Here is an 18,120-nt window from a genome sequence, read left to right as displayed (position 1 = left end):
ACAAGCAATTTCTGACTAAGGGTGTTCCCATTGATGCCATGGTGGTAGCAGCGGCCACAAAAAAGGAGTTCGCTGAAACTTCTTCGTCTGTCCATCCCCCTATTAAGGAATCTAGGACGATGGACAGATATGGGAAGCGGATGTTTGCATCAGCGACCTTCTCCATGATGTCGCTGAACTATTTGTGCCACTTTACCCGCCTTCAAAGGGATCTCCTTAGAGCTAGGAGATGCCCTTCAAGATCCATCAGCTGCGGGGGTCCAGGCTAAGGTTACCTCCCAGCTGGCGACTCTTAATTCGGTAATAAACTCCTCCATGCGGCTCATCTCTTACGCAGCCGATGGTGCGAGTAGGGCCGCAGGCACAGGTGTGGCTTGAGGAGGCATGCCTGGAGGTTGTTATGTAACTTTGCGGAACCCTTCAGGGCGTCTCACAAACACCCCCTTTGATACCCTTACGATGTGTGAGCAGGAAGGCAAGACTCTCTCTGCTGTGGGAGTCCGTTTTTCCACTCCTTCAAGACTGTATCCCAAGGGTCAGAAGAGTGGGAAGATGTGGTTCCGGAAACCCCAGGGAGCCGTGCCGGACTCACGTGGAGAGTTCCCGTCCAGGGGCAGAGGAGGGAACAACAATAGACGTCCCCCTCTGGGCAGAGGGGGTCTGCAAAACCAGCGCTAAAGAGAATCTTTCTCTGACAAGCCCTTCCAGCATCCCTGAGGTGCTGCCCGGCTGTCTACCTTCAGAGGCAGTCGGGGGAAGATTATCGCTGCACCCAAAAGCCTGGCAAAGCATAACACAAGACAAATGGGTACTGTCTATCATATCCGAAGGCTACAAGATCCCCTTCCTTCACACTCCCTACATTCCCAAGAAATCCCTTCCAGATGTTCCACCCAATCTAAGGGATCAAGTGGTTCAAGAAATTTCAAAACTGCTAAGAAAAAGATCCATCCGGTCAGTCCCAGCAGACCAGCAAGGATCTGGAATTTACTCAAGGTTATTTTTGGTACCAAAAAAGACAGGGGACTGGAGACCCATTCTGGATCTCAGCAGACTAAACAGGTATGTTCAAAGAACGAAGTTCCGGATGGTCACGCTACAGTCCATATTACCCTTTCTGGCTCAGGACAATTGGATGTGCTCCATAGATCTTCAGGACGCGTACTACCTTATCAAAATGGACAGATGCTCCAGAAGTTTCCTCCACTTCCGGCTGGGAGCCAGTCATCAGTTCAGAGCTCTGCCCTTTGGTCTCACCACATCCCCCAGGATGTTCACCAAATGTTTGGCAGTAGTTACCACTCACTGGAGACGGCAAGGATTCCTGGTGTTTCCATATTTAGACTGGCTTCTTACTGCAACCACCAGGCATCACTTGCTGCGAGCCAGAGACTACACCATCCAAACTTGCTCCAAACTAGGCATCACAATAAATTTTGAAAAGTCTGTATTGTCGCCTTGTCAATCTATTACCTTTATAGGTGCAAACTTAAATACAAAGGACATGTCAGCGAGACTTCCATTAGACAGAGTGCTAGATATTTGCTGACATATTCAAGTCTTATTAGGATGCAAAAATATTCAGGCCTGATTCGTCCTAAAGACATTGGGTCTCATGGCAGTGGCTATCATACTAGTCCCCCTTGCTCATTTTCATATGAGGATTCTTCAGTGGATGCTGTTCATCCATTGGTCTTACCAACAACTTTCTATGTCTCGCAAAGTAATGATCACACACACATGCAAAAACCAACTTGCTTGGTGGATGGTTTCCCCATCAGTACCCCAGGGCAGACCATTTGCTCTCCCTCCTCCAGTGGCTACTGTGACCACGGATGCCTCCCTGATAGAGTGGGGGAGCATTTTCAGGGCAGAACAGTCCAAGGCACCTGGCAGTTTCACGAGTACCATCTGCATATCAATGTCCTGGAGATGAGTGCCGTGCTTTTGGCATTGCAAGCTCTTCGCAACTCTCTTCCTACCGGGACCATTGCAATTCAAACTGACAATATGTCAGTAGTATGGTACTTCAACAAGCAGGGCCGAACCAGGTCCTACCCCCTATGTCGAGAAGCACTCAGACTCTGGCAGTGGGCGATCTCTTCCCAACAGTTTCTGATAGCAGCGCACATCCCGGGGAAGTCCAACGTTGTAGCGGACAGGCTGAGCAGAGCAATTCTCATGCCTCACGAGTGGTCTCTGACAGTGGTGGACCAAATCTTCCGCAAATGGGGTCAGCCTTGCTGTGAACTTTTTGCCACCCCCTTCAACAGCAAGTGCAACAATTTCTTCTCTCTCCTCCCTCTTCCCAGACACTCCCCCAGAGACGCTCTAGTTCACGATTGGCCTCAGGGACTTCTTTATGCATTCCCTCTGTTCCCTCTGATTCCCAAATTGATACAGAAAGCTACCACATTGGGATGCAAGATGATCCTCATTGTCCCTTACTGGCCTCAACAAATTTGGTTCCCGTTCCTGCATCATTACCTTCTGGAGTAACCCTGGACCCAGTTCCGGACTTCCTGATCCATCAATCGGCCGGGCTGCACCAATCCCTTCAATTTCTCCAGCTCACTGCTTGGTTGCTCCACTTCCGACCTTAGCCAGGCTTCCGAACATCTCCCACTCTGTGCGTGAAATCATCTTATCGCACAAGTCTACCACTAGAAAGACTTATGCTAGTAAGTGGAAACATTTCTCTTTCTGGGCAGAGGCTAGGAATATAGATCCCTTTTCAGCCCCTGTGCACCATATTCTGGATTTTTTAGCGGAACTTATTTGTGCTGGATCTTCTGCCACGATTAGAGTGCAGTTAGCTGCAATTTCAAACTTTCATACAGGTCTATCGGATACTAGTATTATGTCCCATAAGCTTTGTAAAGCTTTTCTCAAAGGGACTACTTTACTCAGGCCCCCAGTGAGAGATCCCCTACCTCCGTGGGATCTAAATTTGATCTTAGCTTCCCTGATACTGTCTCCTTTTGAACCGGCAGCTTCTTTTTCCTTGAAGTTTCTTTCTTGGAAAACCCTTTTTCTGGTTGCAATTACTTCAGCCAGAAGAGTTTCTGAGCTTCAGGCCCTTTGTGTTCGCCCTCCTTATCTAGTTTTCCACAATGACAGTGCGTCTCTCAGGACTAATCCTTCCTTCTTTCCAAAGCTTTCTTCTGACAATAATTTGAATCAGTCTATTGATCTGCCTGTGTTTTTTCCAAATTATTCCAGCAAGGCGGAATACAAATTGCATCAGTTGGATGTTCTTTCTGCTAAACCGAATGGTCACTCCACTAGAGCTCTAGCTACTTCGGTGGCTTTTTAGGCAAGATTGCCAGTGGAAACTATTTGGGCAGCAGCTACATGGGCCAATCCTCATACCTTTATTTCACATTATAAGCTGGACGTGGCCTCTAGGAACAGAGCTAATTTTGGTTCCACTGTTCTGAAGAGTCTGTTCCGATGAGCCACCCAGGATTGAGGTGCTGTGGACGCTGTCCCAACCAGCAAGAATGAAGGTGAGATAGACAACGTAACATTAAGAAGTTATGTACCTACCATAACGTTCGATGTTGTCTTCTCGCCTTCTTTCTTTCGTCCCACACTCCATCCCCCTATCCTAGTAGACCGAGAAGAGTTCCTTATGTTTTTATCACTGGCTGAGTCTTCTCTGGCTATTACTTCTGACTAGCAGTCTCTCCAGTAGGATTCATGCATCCTACCACATGTTTACTGTATTACAATTATTATTATAATTGTTGTTGTTATGTCTGTAGTTAGGTTTACCAAACGAGATCTGGGTATCTAGTGCCAGGCATCATGGGATATAGGGGGGCCTCGAGCCAGTAAGCAGCTCTCAAGCTTTTGAAGATGGCCGAGTCGGCGCAGAGGATCGGCTCCGAGCCCAACCAACAAGAAAGAAGGCAAGAAGAAGACAACTAACATGGAACGTTATGGTAGGTACATAACATATTATATTTTTTGCAGAAGTGTTTGTGGATGTATATTTACTGCAACTGCTTTTGATTGTATTTGCTAGGTGGACCCGGGAGTACAATTTCTGGGCATGCTAAAAAGCAAGAATACCGAAGACCTTTTCAGTGATGCATGCAGCAGCTTATCCAGTTTATTAGAGAATGAGAAACTGTTTACTACTAGTTTTGAAGACAGTAGTACAGGTACAGTATGAGAGTTTTTATTTTCCTGTTCATTTGGCTACACGCTTTCAAGCTTAGTACTACCTAGCTTTTACAACGTGTGCAGCTGAAGTGTTTATCCCCCCTGCACCTACTAACTACCTGGATCATCACAATAGTTCTGCTTTTTCACTTCTAGGCAAGAGCCAACTGCAGTGCAACTATTAGAGATGTTTATATCCAAGATGTCCTTCGTGGTTCACTGTTGCAGTCATCACTGTAGGGTTCTTCCTGCCAGCAGCAGCCCCCCGATCGGCCAGAATCCCAAAGTCTGGATCGGGCGCCAGCTGAGGTTGCATTTATCCTGACGGAAGGTATAAAGACCTCAGCTGACGCCATTTCCCCTGTCTTTCGTGCCGCGCGGTGCCCTTTGCAGTTCACTGATGCCGGTCGGCCTGTTCCTGTTTGTTTTTGGATCTAATCCCAGGTTTTTTGTTTTTTTACAGATAAGTACCCCATTGGGGAGGTCTTTTTCTTGCTCCAGTCAGATGTCCGAAAAGGTTAATAATTGTATTTCTTGTGGGAAGCAAATACCTCATAGGGATTTTCACTCTTACTGTATTCCCTGCCTGGGTCCTGAACACGACGTTGCTAATTGTGTGTTTTGTGCTAGATTTAATCAGCGTACTATTAGGCGTAGATATAACATTGCCTTTTACTATTTTGGAAAAAGGTTTAATTATAACATGTCTTCAGATTCTTTTCCGGCTTCTGGGGTGTGTAAGAGGCGCAGGGATGCAGACAGGCCTCAGAGGTCCACAGCAAAGGATGTTACTCAGTTATTGCCAATTGCTGGTTCGACGGTCGTCAGTGAGGCGCCTTTGCAGCCCCTGTAGTCCGCCTCTTTTGAACCAATTGCCTGTACCAACTCCAGTGTGGAGCTGATGGGGTCTTCAGAATTGCCAGGGAATGGACCTTCGGATACTGCTCCCTCAGTTGTGCCCGGAGCCGGTAGGTAGATACCGGCTTCTGAGGGAGTTCTCAGGCCTTCACAGCTTCCTGTAAATGTGGATTCAGGTTTACATGCTAGGTCTAAGGCTCCAGCTAAAGTGAAGTGGCTAGCACAGGCACCTTTTGATCAGGTTCCTAGGCCTCAGAGGCAGACGCTTAGGATGGCTGAAGATCTCTTAACTATGATCAGGGGTTCTCATCCCCCTCCTGACAAGAAGCCTAGATTACAGTCAGATTCTGATTCTTCAGACCATATTTCTGTTTCTTTTGCTGCTTCCCTTGAGCAGGATTATGCTTTCCTCTTTGAGGATTCTGATGCTGAAGATTCCTTTCCTTCCGCCTCTCCTCCTGAGGATTATTCTTTTGGTGAAACTTTGCATGATATGAGGGTGCATTTTCACTGGGAAGGGCAGGAATTCTCTGAATCCAAGAAAAGGCTTAGGGATTTTCTTCTTCTCCCACAGCATAAGCCTCTGGCTATTCCCCCTGTATTGGACATTGTTGATGTTTTTTCAGAAGCTTCTCTCTCTCCTGATTATTTTCCTCCTACTCCGACCAAACCGGATAGGTATTATAGGGTTCCAGATTCTCATAAATTTCTTTTTAAAAATCTTTTGCCTGATCCGGAAACAATTTCTCAGGATCCTAAGGGTGTTAAGGCGGCCTCTGCTAAAAATCCTATTCCCTTTGACCGAGAGTCCAAGTATAAACCGAGGTTTATACTTCTGCTACATTGTCTATTAGGGCTTTGAACTGTCAATTTCATATGCTGAAGTATCAGCAATACCTTTTGTCTGTATTTCAACAAAAGATGTCAGCTGTGTCTATTGGTGCGGATAATCAGGAGTTACAGGATTTATTGCATGCTGTTGAACAAGTGGGTAAACATACCCTGCATTGCGGTTTTGATTCTTTGGAAGCTTCTTGTAGGGCTGCAACAACTGGCGCTGTTATTAGAAGACATGCTTGGTTAAGAGATCAAAGCTTGCCGGATCAGATTAAAGCCAAACATTTGGATGCCCCTTTGCAGCACGATGTTCTGTTTGGGTCTAAAGCTGAAGAGGTATTGAAGAAAATGGAAGACAAAGACAAATCTATGCAGACGGTTAAGGATGTTCTACAACTGCAACCTCCTAGATTTAGTAGACACTGGCCAACTAAACCTTGGTCCTTTCCGGGCTCTGACAGGTCTCAGAGAGGCAGATTCAGGCATTCCAGAGGTAGGGGACCGTCACAGTCCCATTTTAGGAATAGGCAGTGGATTGCCCCCTCTCCCAAGGGAGGTGAAAAGTCCCAACCCTACCGAAAACAGTCTTTGACTCTCCCTTTCTGGTTCCCGGGGATCCTATCCTGGAAGCTCCTTTGGGGGGAAGGCTTTCTCTTTTTTTATCAAAATTGGAGCCACATAACCTGGGACAAATTGGTTCTGGACATAGTCTCAAGAGGTTACAGATTTCATTTCCACACTATGCCAAAATCGAACGGTTGGCCAGACCTGCCATTATCATCAGTGGGCAGAGGCACAACGACAGGTTCAGTTCCTCCTGGCTATGAGGGCCATAGAATTGGTACCAAATTTAGAAATAGGGCAAGGTTTTTATTCCAGACTTTTCCTGGTTCCCAGGAAGGAAAATTCGTGGAGACCAATCCTGGACCTCTGTGCTAAACACCTTCCTAGATGTACCAAAATTCAAGATGCTCACTCTGCAGCAGCTGCTGCCTATGTTGGGCAACAACGCTTGGATGGTGACTTGGACTTAAAAGACACTTACCTGCATATTCCTATAAGGCAAGAGTGCAGAAGGTATCTGCGTTTCAAAGCGGGCTCGAAACATTACCAGTTCTCTGTGCTGCCCTTTGGCTTATCTACTGTGCCCAGGGTCTTTACGAAGTGCCTGGCACCAGTAATGGCATTTTGCAGACAGACGGGGATTCAAATTTACCCTTATCTGGACGACTGTCTTCTTCAAGCGGACGACAAAGACACTCTACTTCGGCATCTAGTTTTTGTGCACAGTCTTCTTTTGTGCCTCTGTTTCACAGTGAATCTAAAGAAATCAAATCTGATACCCACACAACAGATTACTTTCCTGGGTGCTCTTCTGAGTACTTCAACCCAGATGGCTTCCTTGACACCAGACAAAAAAGTGCAACTGGCTTCTTTTTTCCGACGCCTGGCTTCAATGAAACCACTGACTGCAAGAAAAATTCTGCAGGCTTTGGGTTACATGGCCTCCTGCATTCTGCTCATACCAAATGCAAGGCTGCATATGAGGAAACTGCAGTGGTACCTCTAGAGTGTCTGGTCTCAGCATTACCACAGTTTGGAAACAGTGGTCACGATTTTGCCTAGTCTCCAGCGAGAGTTTCTTTGGTGGGCCGAAGCCTGTCTACAGAACAAGGGGAAGCCTTTTTGTCCTCCACTGACCAAGTTCTGACAACGGATGCTTCAGATTATCTCTGGGGAGCCCACATGCACGGGAGATGTCTTCAGGGTGTTTGGACGAAGGAACAAACGCACCTGCACATAAATTTGAAGGAGATGCTAGCTGTACAGAATGCCCTGATAGCCTTCAGGGACCTTCTCCTACCAGAACAATTGTTGATACGGACAGACAACACTACAGTGATGTGGTACATCAACAAGCAGGGGGGGGGCTCTCACTCTTACCCTCTGTGCAGATTAGCCATGAATCTCTGGTACACTGCTCTGACCTGCAGTGTTGACTTACAGGTGCAATTCCTGCCAGGAAAAGACAACACTCTGGCAGACTCCTTGAGCAGACACATTTCAGATCCACACAAATGGATGTTGGATGTTCAGATATTCAGGATGATTATAAAGGCTTGGGGATGTCCGGACATAGATCTCTTTGCATCCCCTCAGAATCAACTTCCAACATTCTGCACAAAGACCTACCACAAACTAGCATGGAAAGTGGATGCCCTCTCATTCAGTTGGAAACACCTCTCAGTATATGCTTTTCCTCCCTTTCCTCTTCTACCTCGGGTACTTCTGAAGATAAAACAGGACAGACCGCACATGATTCTACTGGCTCCCAGTTGGCCTCGGCATTTCTGGTATTCCACTCTTATTACCTTGGTTCAGAAGCCTCCCTGGATTCTGCCTCAAATCCCTCAGCGCCTCCGAGTATGTTTTTGTGTGTTGATGTGTTTGGTTTGCTGTTGTGATAGTTCTATGTGAGACTGGGTTTGTGGTGTGCATGGTTACCTTCTCCTCCTGACTGGTCTTGCCATGTCCAATCCTGAATTAATGGACATGCTCCACCTCAGAAAATCCAAATCCATCAGAGCCACGAGAACAAGTGACTTAAACCTCAACACAGAAATAAATAGGACGTGCTGGAGGGACAGATTCATAACCCAGAGGCTCCCTACACTCTGGAACAGAATCCCAGTCCATGTTAGGCAGAGCCCCTCACTGACTCTATTCAAGAGAAATCTCGACGAGTGGATGGGAGATTGTATGTTTACCCCGGGGGTCATCTCTGTGTCACTACTAGACAGAGGCATAGTAAACTAAACCCTAAAAGGGCGTAGTATTCTCATCCTAAGGGGTGGTGTAAGCCACATACACTCTGGCTAGGCTTATAAATGCCTTAGGGCAGATAGCCTAGTACGAACCTATGAACCTATCTACTGTCTCAATGGGACGGCTGGATACTGCACAGTCATGTCAAGACTCTGCATCTAGCTGCCTGGTGGATCCAGGGTCTGTAAAACACCCCTGCCCTTTCCAAACAAGTATTGGATGTAATCCTTGAAGCTAGACGGCCCAGCACTAGAAAATCTTATGCGGGAAAATGGAAAAGATTTTGCTCCTGGAGTCAAGTCCAAGGTGGTGTTTCTTCTGTTCCGAACATTCCTCTGATTTTACAGTAGCTGACAGTTATTACATACGGGCCTATCTTTTTCGTCTATTAATCTTCATGCTTCTGCTATTTCTGCACATTACGATACGGATCCTCCGATTTTTTTTCTCATCGATTACTTAAACAATTTCTTAGAGGGGCTAAGAATATTTGGCCCCCTATAAGGGCTCCTGTTCCCACTTGGGATCTTAACTATGTTTTGGAGAAATTAACTTTGTCTCCTTTTGAACCTGCAGCTTCCACGGATTTAAATTTTTTTCTTGAAAAACTGCTTTTCTTTTAGTTATTACCTCTGCTAGAAGAATTTCGGAATTGCAAGCACTCATGGTTTGGAACCCTTCCTTATTTTTCATCAGGACAGGGTATCTCTACGGACTAATCCCACTTTTATGCCCAAGGTGGTTTCAGCAGTGGCCTTGAATCAGTCTATTCATTTGCCTACCTTTTATCCTAATCCTCAAAGTGAGGAAGAAAGTCTTTTGCACACTCTAGACGTGAACAGACAGCTTCGTCTATACCTGGACAGGACCAAAATATTCCGGAAGTCTGATCGGTTGTTTGTCGCTTATGCTCCTACTGTTCAGGGGAAAGCAATCACTAAGCAAACTATTTCCAAGTGGATTGCCCATTGCATCAAGTTCTGTTACTCTTATCATGGCAATCCGGTTCCTGTTAATGTTAGGACTCATTCTACCCGGGCTACTGCTACTTCAGCAGCTTTTCTTTGTGGGGTTCCTACCAAGGATATTTTGGAAGCTGCTACTTGGAGTTCTGTACATACTTTTTCTAAGTATTACAACCTCCCTCTCTATTCTAAATCCAGGGCAGGTTTTGCTTCGGCGGTTTTGCAAGGTTTTGTGACCGCTCCCTCTGTTTCTCCTCCAGCCACCCTTTCTTTGCTTTGGGACTCAACCCTACAGTGATGACTGCAACAGTGAACCACGAAGGACATAGTACAGTTGTGTACTCTTACCATAAATGTAGATGTTAGTGTGTTCACTGTTGCAGTCTGGGTTAACCTCCCTCCTATCCCCTCTTTTGTTTTTTCCTTGAGTATTGTCTGTTATGAGGTATTTTGGCTGCTGAGGATTTTGGGCATGGTTTCCTTTTTAGCCTTTTTTTTCTGGGCACCTGACTTCTGGGGCAAGAAAAACTGGGGAAATGGCGTCAGCTGAGGTCTTTATACCTTCTGGCGCATTTACGTCAGGATAAATGCGACCTCAGCTGGCGCCCGATCCAGACTTTGGGATTCTGGTCGATTGGGGGGCTGCTGCTGGCAGAAAGAACCCTACAGTGATGACTACAACAGTGAACACACTTTAACATCTACATTTACGGTAAGAGTACACAACTGTACTGTAATGGGTATGCATTGGCTGCAATGTGATTGGTTGGTTGTTCTTGCTAGCAACATAGGTCTTGAGACTCCCTAGGTCTGTTTTTCACTGGAGATAAGGTAATGGGATGCATGGCAGTCAGCATTTCCCTCATTGTTTCACCTCTCCTTCAGGAGAGGCAGGTATTGCTGCCTCATTCTTATTTCCCAAGTGGCCCTTAAGACTTGGGAATGCTAACTAAATCAGTTGAAGCACAGAGGATGTGCCAGCTGACTTGTTCATCAGTCTATACTATTGAGCCAGCAAGAGAAATTTTCTGTCATCTGTGTTAGCATGTCTGTCAGGAGATATATATATATATATATATATATATATATATATATATATATATATATATATATATATATAAATAAAATTATAGGCATACACTTTTACACCCCACCCTGTACCCCACCCTGTCAGCCTTGATCACGGCATTTTATTAAGTTAAACTTTCAGAATAACTTGCATTGCATACTAGCATGTCTAACTGTGAATGTAAATATATATATTTTATTAATGTTGATTTCCCTGTTTAAACAGAATGTTTAAGGAGTCTGTCAGTGTTTTGATACATTTACTAGCATGTCTAACTGTGAATGTAAATATATATATTTTATTAATGTTGATTTCCCTGTTTAAACAGAATGTTTAAGGAGTCTGTCAGTGTTTTGATACATTTCTAATTGCACATGTTTGAGAGGGAGATTTTAAATAACTGTGGAGAATCCGCTTAAGAGAGGGTTATGTCATTAGAATGTTTCTGGTTAATAGGTGATTTGAACAGCTGATTGACAGGAAATATCTTTTTCAGACGGATTATTTTTAAAATAAGACAGTTGAGACCATTAAGCTGTGCAGTTTGTCAAGTGAGGAACAGCAGTTTATGAAGAGTTGCAGTCAGTGCTGTGCAGTGATACCCAAAGAAAAAAGAACTCGCCAAAAGCTGTTAGCCTGCCTTTGCCTTGCTATTGTGTGTTGGATTATATCAGGGGCAATATTCTCTAGTTTGATTAGGTAAGCTTATTAAGAGGAGAGTTTTTCCAAAATTTTAACTTCTTTCCCCTACCCCCACTATCCAGCTTCCTCTTTAAAACTCCCTGAGATGCACTTTGCACTTTCACATGTTACTTGCCCAACTCGCTGTAGTCTCCTCCCCTCTGTCCCATCTATACCCCTTAAGTTTTCCATAGACTAAGTTGAAAAGCTTTCCCTTAAAATGTCAGTGCACCTCATATGAACTTGTCTATACTCTCTTCCTTTTTTAGTTTTCCTTTCTTGCCTTGTCTTCAGTACATCTTATCTCTACTAAACATACTGTATGAACAACCATCATATGTTACTGCCTGCTATACTTTTAATTGTATGTCTAAACCACCTATGCTTATGTAAATATCTTATGCAGTCGTATGTTATCTGCTGTATTTTTAAAGTGAATGTGTAAACCACAATGCTCATGCAAATGTCTTGTGTATAGTATGTTGGCAATTTTTCTGGAGCTTTTCTCTCCAGCCCTCCGCTGAAAACGGACAGCTCTGTCCAGTCAGACCTCCCTGGTGAACAAATGTTAAATAAATACAATGATGGACTTTGATTTGAATTCTGGTGTTTATTGAAAGCTATTGATTAATTTACTTGTAATCATTTTACTTGGTAAATGTTTTTCATTACTTTACATTGTGGCTGGAAATCAGTGCATTATCTAGAGATGAGGGAGTACTTATACCTGTTTGATATTTCCCAGGTCACCTAGGCCTGGTCACTTCTGGTCATAGCTATCATTTATTTTGATATTTAATTTTCATAATTGGACACCAGTTTAGAAGGGCATGAAGACAGTCTGGTGGCAGCATTACCATATTATTTTGGGGAAGGGACACAGCTGGAAATCTTTGCCAGCCTTTCCCAGAAGTGTCAAGTGTGAGATTTAAATTTACTTTGAGTGTAACAGAGGCCGTAAACTGGGACGCATTGCTCCAGTGTGTAATGAGTTAGAATTGGGGTGGACAGAGGTATATAGTCCAGTCCCAGGAAAAGTGTTCCTGTTGTGCTCTTGGTAAAAAATTGGTGTAGTATTATTCCTGTTTGAGACTGTCTCATATTTGGAGTCAGTACTGAGGATTGTAGCTCCTTAGTTACTGACCCAGGATAGTAAGGGACGTCACATTTAGTTGTTGGCAGTCCGGTGACCTATAGCCTGACTTCACACATTTATGTAAATGAAAACAAACCATATTGGCGTAATCCCAGTTGCAAGCATTTTGCATCACAAACCACACTGATAATGTTTGCAACTAAAATCCTCTTAACTACCTATTCATTGTCAATGAAACATTACATAGCTCATTCATATTCTGCTGCCTTTTAAACCTAATTTCTCCCCTGTATGTATTGTTCCCACAGTTCCCATCTTTTCCTGTGTAATTTGCTCCTACCCTTTTATAAAGATACCAATTCCAGTTTTATTTCTGTTACTGTATTCCCTGTTTCTAGTACAGTTGGTTCAGACTTTGTTTTCCATTTTTTAGTAATTGCTTTTTTTGGCAGACACTATAATTAGACTCTGCAAGGCCTTACTATATCTAGGTGATTCCGATTCTGTATCATAGCTCAGAAAAATCAATTTCGTAGTTACACCAGTTTGCCCAACCAGTTATTTCCAATAGAGTAGTCTTCAGGGAATCTTTAAAGTTTGCCATCTCATTACACTCCCAGAAAATATATTCCCAATTACCTTTTTCTTCCCCATCACACCTCTAACACTTGCTGTCTCCCTGAGGAAAAATTCTCTGGAGTCTACTTGGAGAATAAAATATCTATGTAAACATTTCCAAACAAAAATCCTAAATTTTCTAGATTTTGTTGCATATTTGGGAGGCAAACATATTCCCCCCCACTGTTTCTTTGAGTTGCTTATCCAGTCTCTTCCCAAGCCTTTCTAGCCTCCCCTGATTGATTCTTGGTTATCATGCAATGTTTTATATGTTGTACTAATTCCTTTTTTAACAGCAGCTTTTGTTCTAGACTCTACTGAAAACTCCTCCAGTGCTGGTCTTTTGTTTAGGACCCCTTCCCCCCAATTTGTTTTTCTTTGCTTTCCCCATCAAGGACTAATAGAGTATAGGCAATCTCTTAACCTGCATTCCAAATAAATTCTTGGCCTCTTCCCATTCTTTTACCTTTTACTCTCTAGTTATTTGCTCCCAATACCTTTTCCTTTGCCAGTTTTCTCCAATAAATTCTAGCCTCCTCTTGCCTATAGTCTGCACCCCTAATTAGTCATCCCTATCGTCAGAATCACTTTTCTCAAGTCCTATGTTGGCTTATTTCTTAGAATACTTTGTTGCTTTAAGAATGTAATATTCTTCTTAAAGATCTGCATCCAAAATCCCAGTCTCATTGTCTCGAGCTCCCCCCACCACGTTTCATCATTCCTTTCCCTTTCAGTTATAGATTTGATTGTGCTGTATACCCTTTCAATTTGGCAATCTCGATCCTCCTTGTTCTATTGGAATAATTGGCTTATCCCTCTTGACTCTCACGGTCTTCCCCTCCCAGATAAAATTCTTCAGCTCTTTATTAATGGCGGTCTACAACTTTACCTCTGGTTGATAAAAATATGCCGAATCTGTGTACAAGACTAAAGGGACTAAAAACATTTTAGCTGCTTGTATCTTATCCATATCCATATAACAAAGCTTCCAGTTTCTCAGTTTTTGTATTGTCTTTTGTTTAGTCTCTTCCTACAGATCCTTAGCTGCCACAGTGGAATCATTTTTAATCCATACTCCTAAATACGGATGTCCCCTTAAATATGTATATTGCTGAACCAGTTTACCACTATTGTCTTTGTTTTAGCTTCATTAATTTTGTATCCCAAAAAGATCTGAAACTGTCTCAAAATGTTCCGTAACACTGATGTCCTTTTCTGTTTTTATCCGGTATAAAATATCTGCAAATAGAGCCAGCTTTTGACTACCACACCAATTATGTCCTTGAATTTGACCCTTATTTTCTTTGCCAACGCAAATGAAATTATCTTGAGTTTGTAGTTTAGTGTAAATTTCCTTTTGTAATGAGATTTTTTTCTGCTGATAATGTCTTTTCTTGTACCTCATAGGTAGCTTAGTAGCTCAGACTGTTAAGTACCTTTGAATTTAATTTCCACTTTTGCAAAAGATCTTGTGGGTCCTGCAGTCTTTTTTTTTTTCCCTTTAGTTTATAACTCCCATGTCATTCTTAGTTTCTTAGGCAGCACAAGTGAGACAGTGGCACACTACTTGCAGTTTTCACTGTTGCTCATTTCTGCGAATTCTACATTTGAACAGGTCAGCAGTGTGCTGTAAAGCAACTACTGGTAGTGTGGGCTTTGGAGGAGACTCTGAAGAAGAGATTACTGGAGGTTGCTTGAAGTCTCATTAAGTCTATAGAATCAACTTTTTCAGACGTGACTGTAGAGTTGCCAGAGACTTGACAGGCAGCTTTAATATTTATGCAAGAATGTTTTATATTGTAAAGCTATCTTACAATAACATTGTGACTAGGTGAATTAAAATATTTACCACTTTAACTGTTATCAAACTATCCCTAAATAATAAATACCTAATCAATACAAGATGAGCCATACAGTTGTAGTCCATTCTGTAGCTCCATGCAGATTTATTACATTCAAATGCTAGATTTGTCAGAGAACTATATTTTTCTTTTTGTTTTTACTTTTAGCTAATTTAAAGTTTGAAGATCAGGCTAGTGTTTGTATTGTACATTAATCCTGTTATTACTTGCATAAATGCATTCAAACTGCCCCCCTCTTTTATTTTTCACTACCCATTATTTTTCTGTTTAGAAATTACCTTTCTATGTGTAGTTCTTTTGAAGGTATTTCCAGAATCGTAATATCCCCACAGTGTGATTATAAGGAAATTAGATTTTAATATAGAAAAAAATCAACAGTATTAAATTATCTTTTTAACATCCAAAGTTAGTATTTTGCTGTGCAACATTAAATAACATTACAGCATTAAATAATATTACAACATTGTGAAACATTGCATTATTTAAATGTGATGTATATTAATGTCCAAGTCATAAACTGCATCTAGAATGTAAATTGCTTTTCTTGTTTATTTAGCAAGAATCTAATTTAACATCATTCTATTATAAAAATTCTTAGTAGCATTAGTCCTGTAACATCTTTTCTTATGACGTTTGAAAGCCAAATTAATTGTTCTGATTTTGAAAGTAGAATTAAATTACCTGTCTTAATTGTTTTTAACGTAGTCTGTCTTTGAATATGCACCTTTTCCTGTTCGTTTAGTTGATTGCCCATTGGTTCCATTAAATGATAACCAAATATTTAGAGATGTACTGGGCTCACTTTTTTGTATGAATTCTCTTCTGTATATTCTGCTTAATTTTGGACATTAGCAGACAGTGTTGCATTATGAATTAAGAGTTGGCTATTTTCATTGACTGCTGGAAAATGAACATTAAGAAGTGTGCATATAGATTCTTCAGATTTGTGCTAGTGTCATTTATCCCGTTATCCTTTTCCCTTTTACGTTAGTTGCAGCAAAACTAATCTTCACTGCACAGAACATGCTTTCTCAGTCTTTGGTCCCAAAATATAAGAATCTCTCCTTTTCTTAAACATAATTCCTCTTAGCCCATTTGCCTTTAACAAATACCACATGTCAAGCCTCTAGGAAAATGCACTTGCGGTCTCTGGTCACATAACTTAACCACTTCATTCCATTTTGTCTACATACCTTGACTATTTCTGATTGTGATTCTTTCAGCATGCAAACTCTGCCACTCTATGCATACTACATGTATATACCTCCGGTCATGAAACTTAACCTCTTGACTTATCTGTTTTTAAACTAGGGGAAAAATAAAAAAATGTTATTTTCTTTCCCAGACTTTGTAAATACTTTGCCATTGCTGGTAAACTAGTCGTGTACTGTATTCATTGTTGACTACTTTGCTATTACTGTTTGATAAGCCTGTGGGTTTTAAGTGTTCACTTTGTGGGGACAAGATATCGAACTCTGACCACTCAGAGTGTGTATATTGTCTTGGAGCATTGACGAAGGCGAGTGTGAGATTTGTTCTGGCTTCGATCAGAGAGACTTGGTTGAGTGCAGGAGCAAGTTAGTATTTAAGGGTTTACTATTGTCTTCCTTCTCTATCTAGAACCTCCCCCTCTGAGAAGAAACCACCATAAAAATCTTGGGGGGGGGAGACTAGTCCAAAGAAACACTGAATGAGTTTAAAATATTTCCCCAACCTGTGTCCTCACTGAGTGTCGACTTCTGCTGTGTCATCCAAAATATCCAAGACCTCTGATCTGTCCACCTCTTCAGATCTGACGATATCCTCTAAGTTTCCTTCCCATAGGTAATCTGTGTTTTCCCTGGAGCAGATTTTGCCATGGCTGCATTTTCCATTTACAAACTCCCAGTAGAGTTTCAAGATTCCAGTCTACCTCCTTGTCTTTGGTCTACCAGGAGCCTATTTGAAGCAGATGTGGACAGGATGGTGAGAATTTCTCAGGACCTAAATTCAGTTGGGACTACTTATGGCCGTCTCCCACTGGATCCGCGAGTTTTCAACCAACGTAAACACCTTTAGTAACTCCTACTCTGATCTGTCCCTCTGCTTCAGAGAGTCCAGATCCATGAATTCTGGGATTGTCTGTGTCAAATCTGGAAGCTTGGCCTAAGTCAGCTGTCTTTTCTGATCCAGCTGCTGCCACCCCTCAGAGCCAGAGAGATCCAAGCTGTAGTTTTCGTGCCAGGTCCAGGGATAAAGGTTCGACCGTAAAGCTATTGTAGCCATCCTTTCCCTTTGGGGCTTTGGCACTAGACAGTTCAGTTCCAACTTCTACATTGAGGCTGGGCCATGGGGAAGTCTTGACTTCAGTCAGGTGGCTTCAGCCCCATACTGGTGCAGCTCTGGGCTCTCCATAGGCTTCTGCATTGGAGATGGTGGAGAGAGCTCTCCATATGGCTGGAGACAGGACATCCTCTCTGGGTCCTCCTCTTCTCAACTGTCTGCTGTGGGTTCTGAATCTCCTCATTCTTTTCCACTGGCGCACCTGGTCGGTTCGAGCCTTGAGACATTTTTATACAGCAGACTGTACACACTCATTGGTCATCCTCAGATCAGCCCCACAGGATGTTACCAGAAAGTATAAGTGTAAGAGGAGGCACATTGATTCCCTGTAGGAATCTTCAGTAAAGGGAGGAGTCCCCCATGTCACTTTTTGAGGATGTATTATTCAGAGAAATTCTTCTGCTTTTGAGGCAGAAAAGTGGTTGGTCTGTCAATTCCCCTTCCCAGTAGGAATCTTTTTCTTGAGGCTTTCAGAACAGGCTAAGCTATGTCCTGGGTGGTACCCCGGCAGATGAAATGCTAGACTATCTCCTGTCTACCTTGGAAGGCTCCATATACCACAGAACCTGTTAGAAAGCCAGACAAGTACCTTGTTGCACCCAAAGACCATGCCCATTGGAGCAGACCCTGATTTGATGCCATGGTGGCTGCAATGCACTGTTTGGATCTACCTTGTTTGGAACTTTCTCTAGGAGTAAGCAGAATGGGGGAAACTCCTCTATCTGCCATATAGATGCACTTTTCTACCCCTCGGAGGACCTTTTCAAGAAACCAGAAAGGGGCAGAGAGATGTAGTTTTGGAAGTCGCAAAGGTTT

At 42.8% G+C, this 18,120-nt stretch overlaps 1 protein-coding gene across 1 annotated transcript in view; it reads left to right on the top strand.

The window, feature by feature from the left end:
• Positions 1–18,120, top strand: part of LOC122797745 (centrosomal protein of 192 kDa-like) — a 1,194,871-nt gene that overhangs the window by 18,019 nt on the left and 1,158,732 nt on the right. The window contains exon 2 of the mRNA XM_044066270.1: positions 4,031–4,169. Within this exon, the coding sequence (XP_043922205.1) occupies positions 4,058–4,169 (112 nt within the window). The 5' untranslated portion in view covers positions 4,031–4,057. The remainder of the gene's footprint in view (positions 1–4,030; positions 4,170–18,120) is intronic.

This window comes from Protopterus annectens, chromosome 3.part1, assembly GCF_019279795.1.
Source record: "Protopterus annectens isolate FY-2018-M chromosome 3.part1, PAN1.0, whole genome shotgun sequence".
Taxonomy (NCBI): domain Eukaryota; kingdom Metazoa; phylum Chordata; order Ceratodontiformes; family Protopteridae; genus Protopterus; species Protopterus annectens.
The sequence above is the reverse complement of the archived record's forward strand: the minus strand, read 5'-3'. Positions and strand labels throughout refer to the sequence as shown.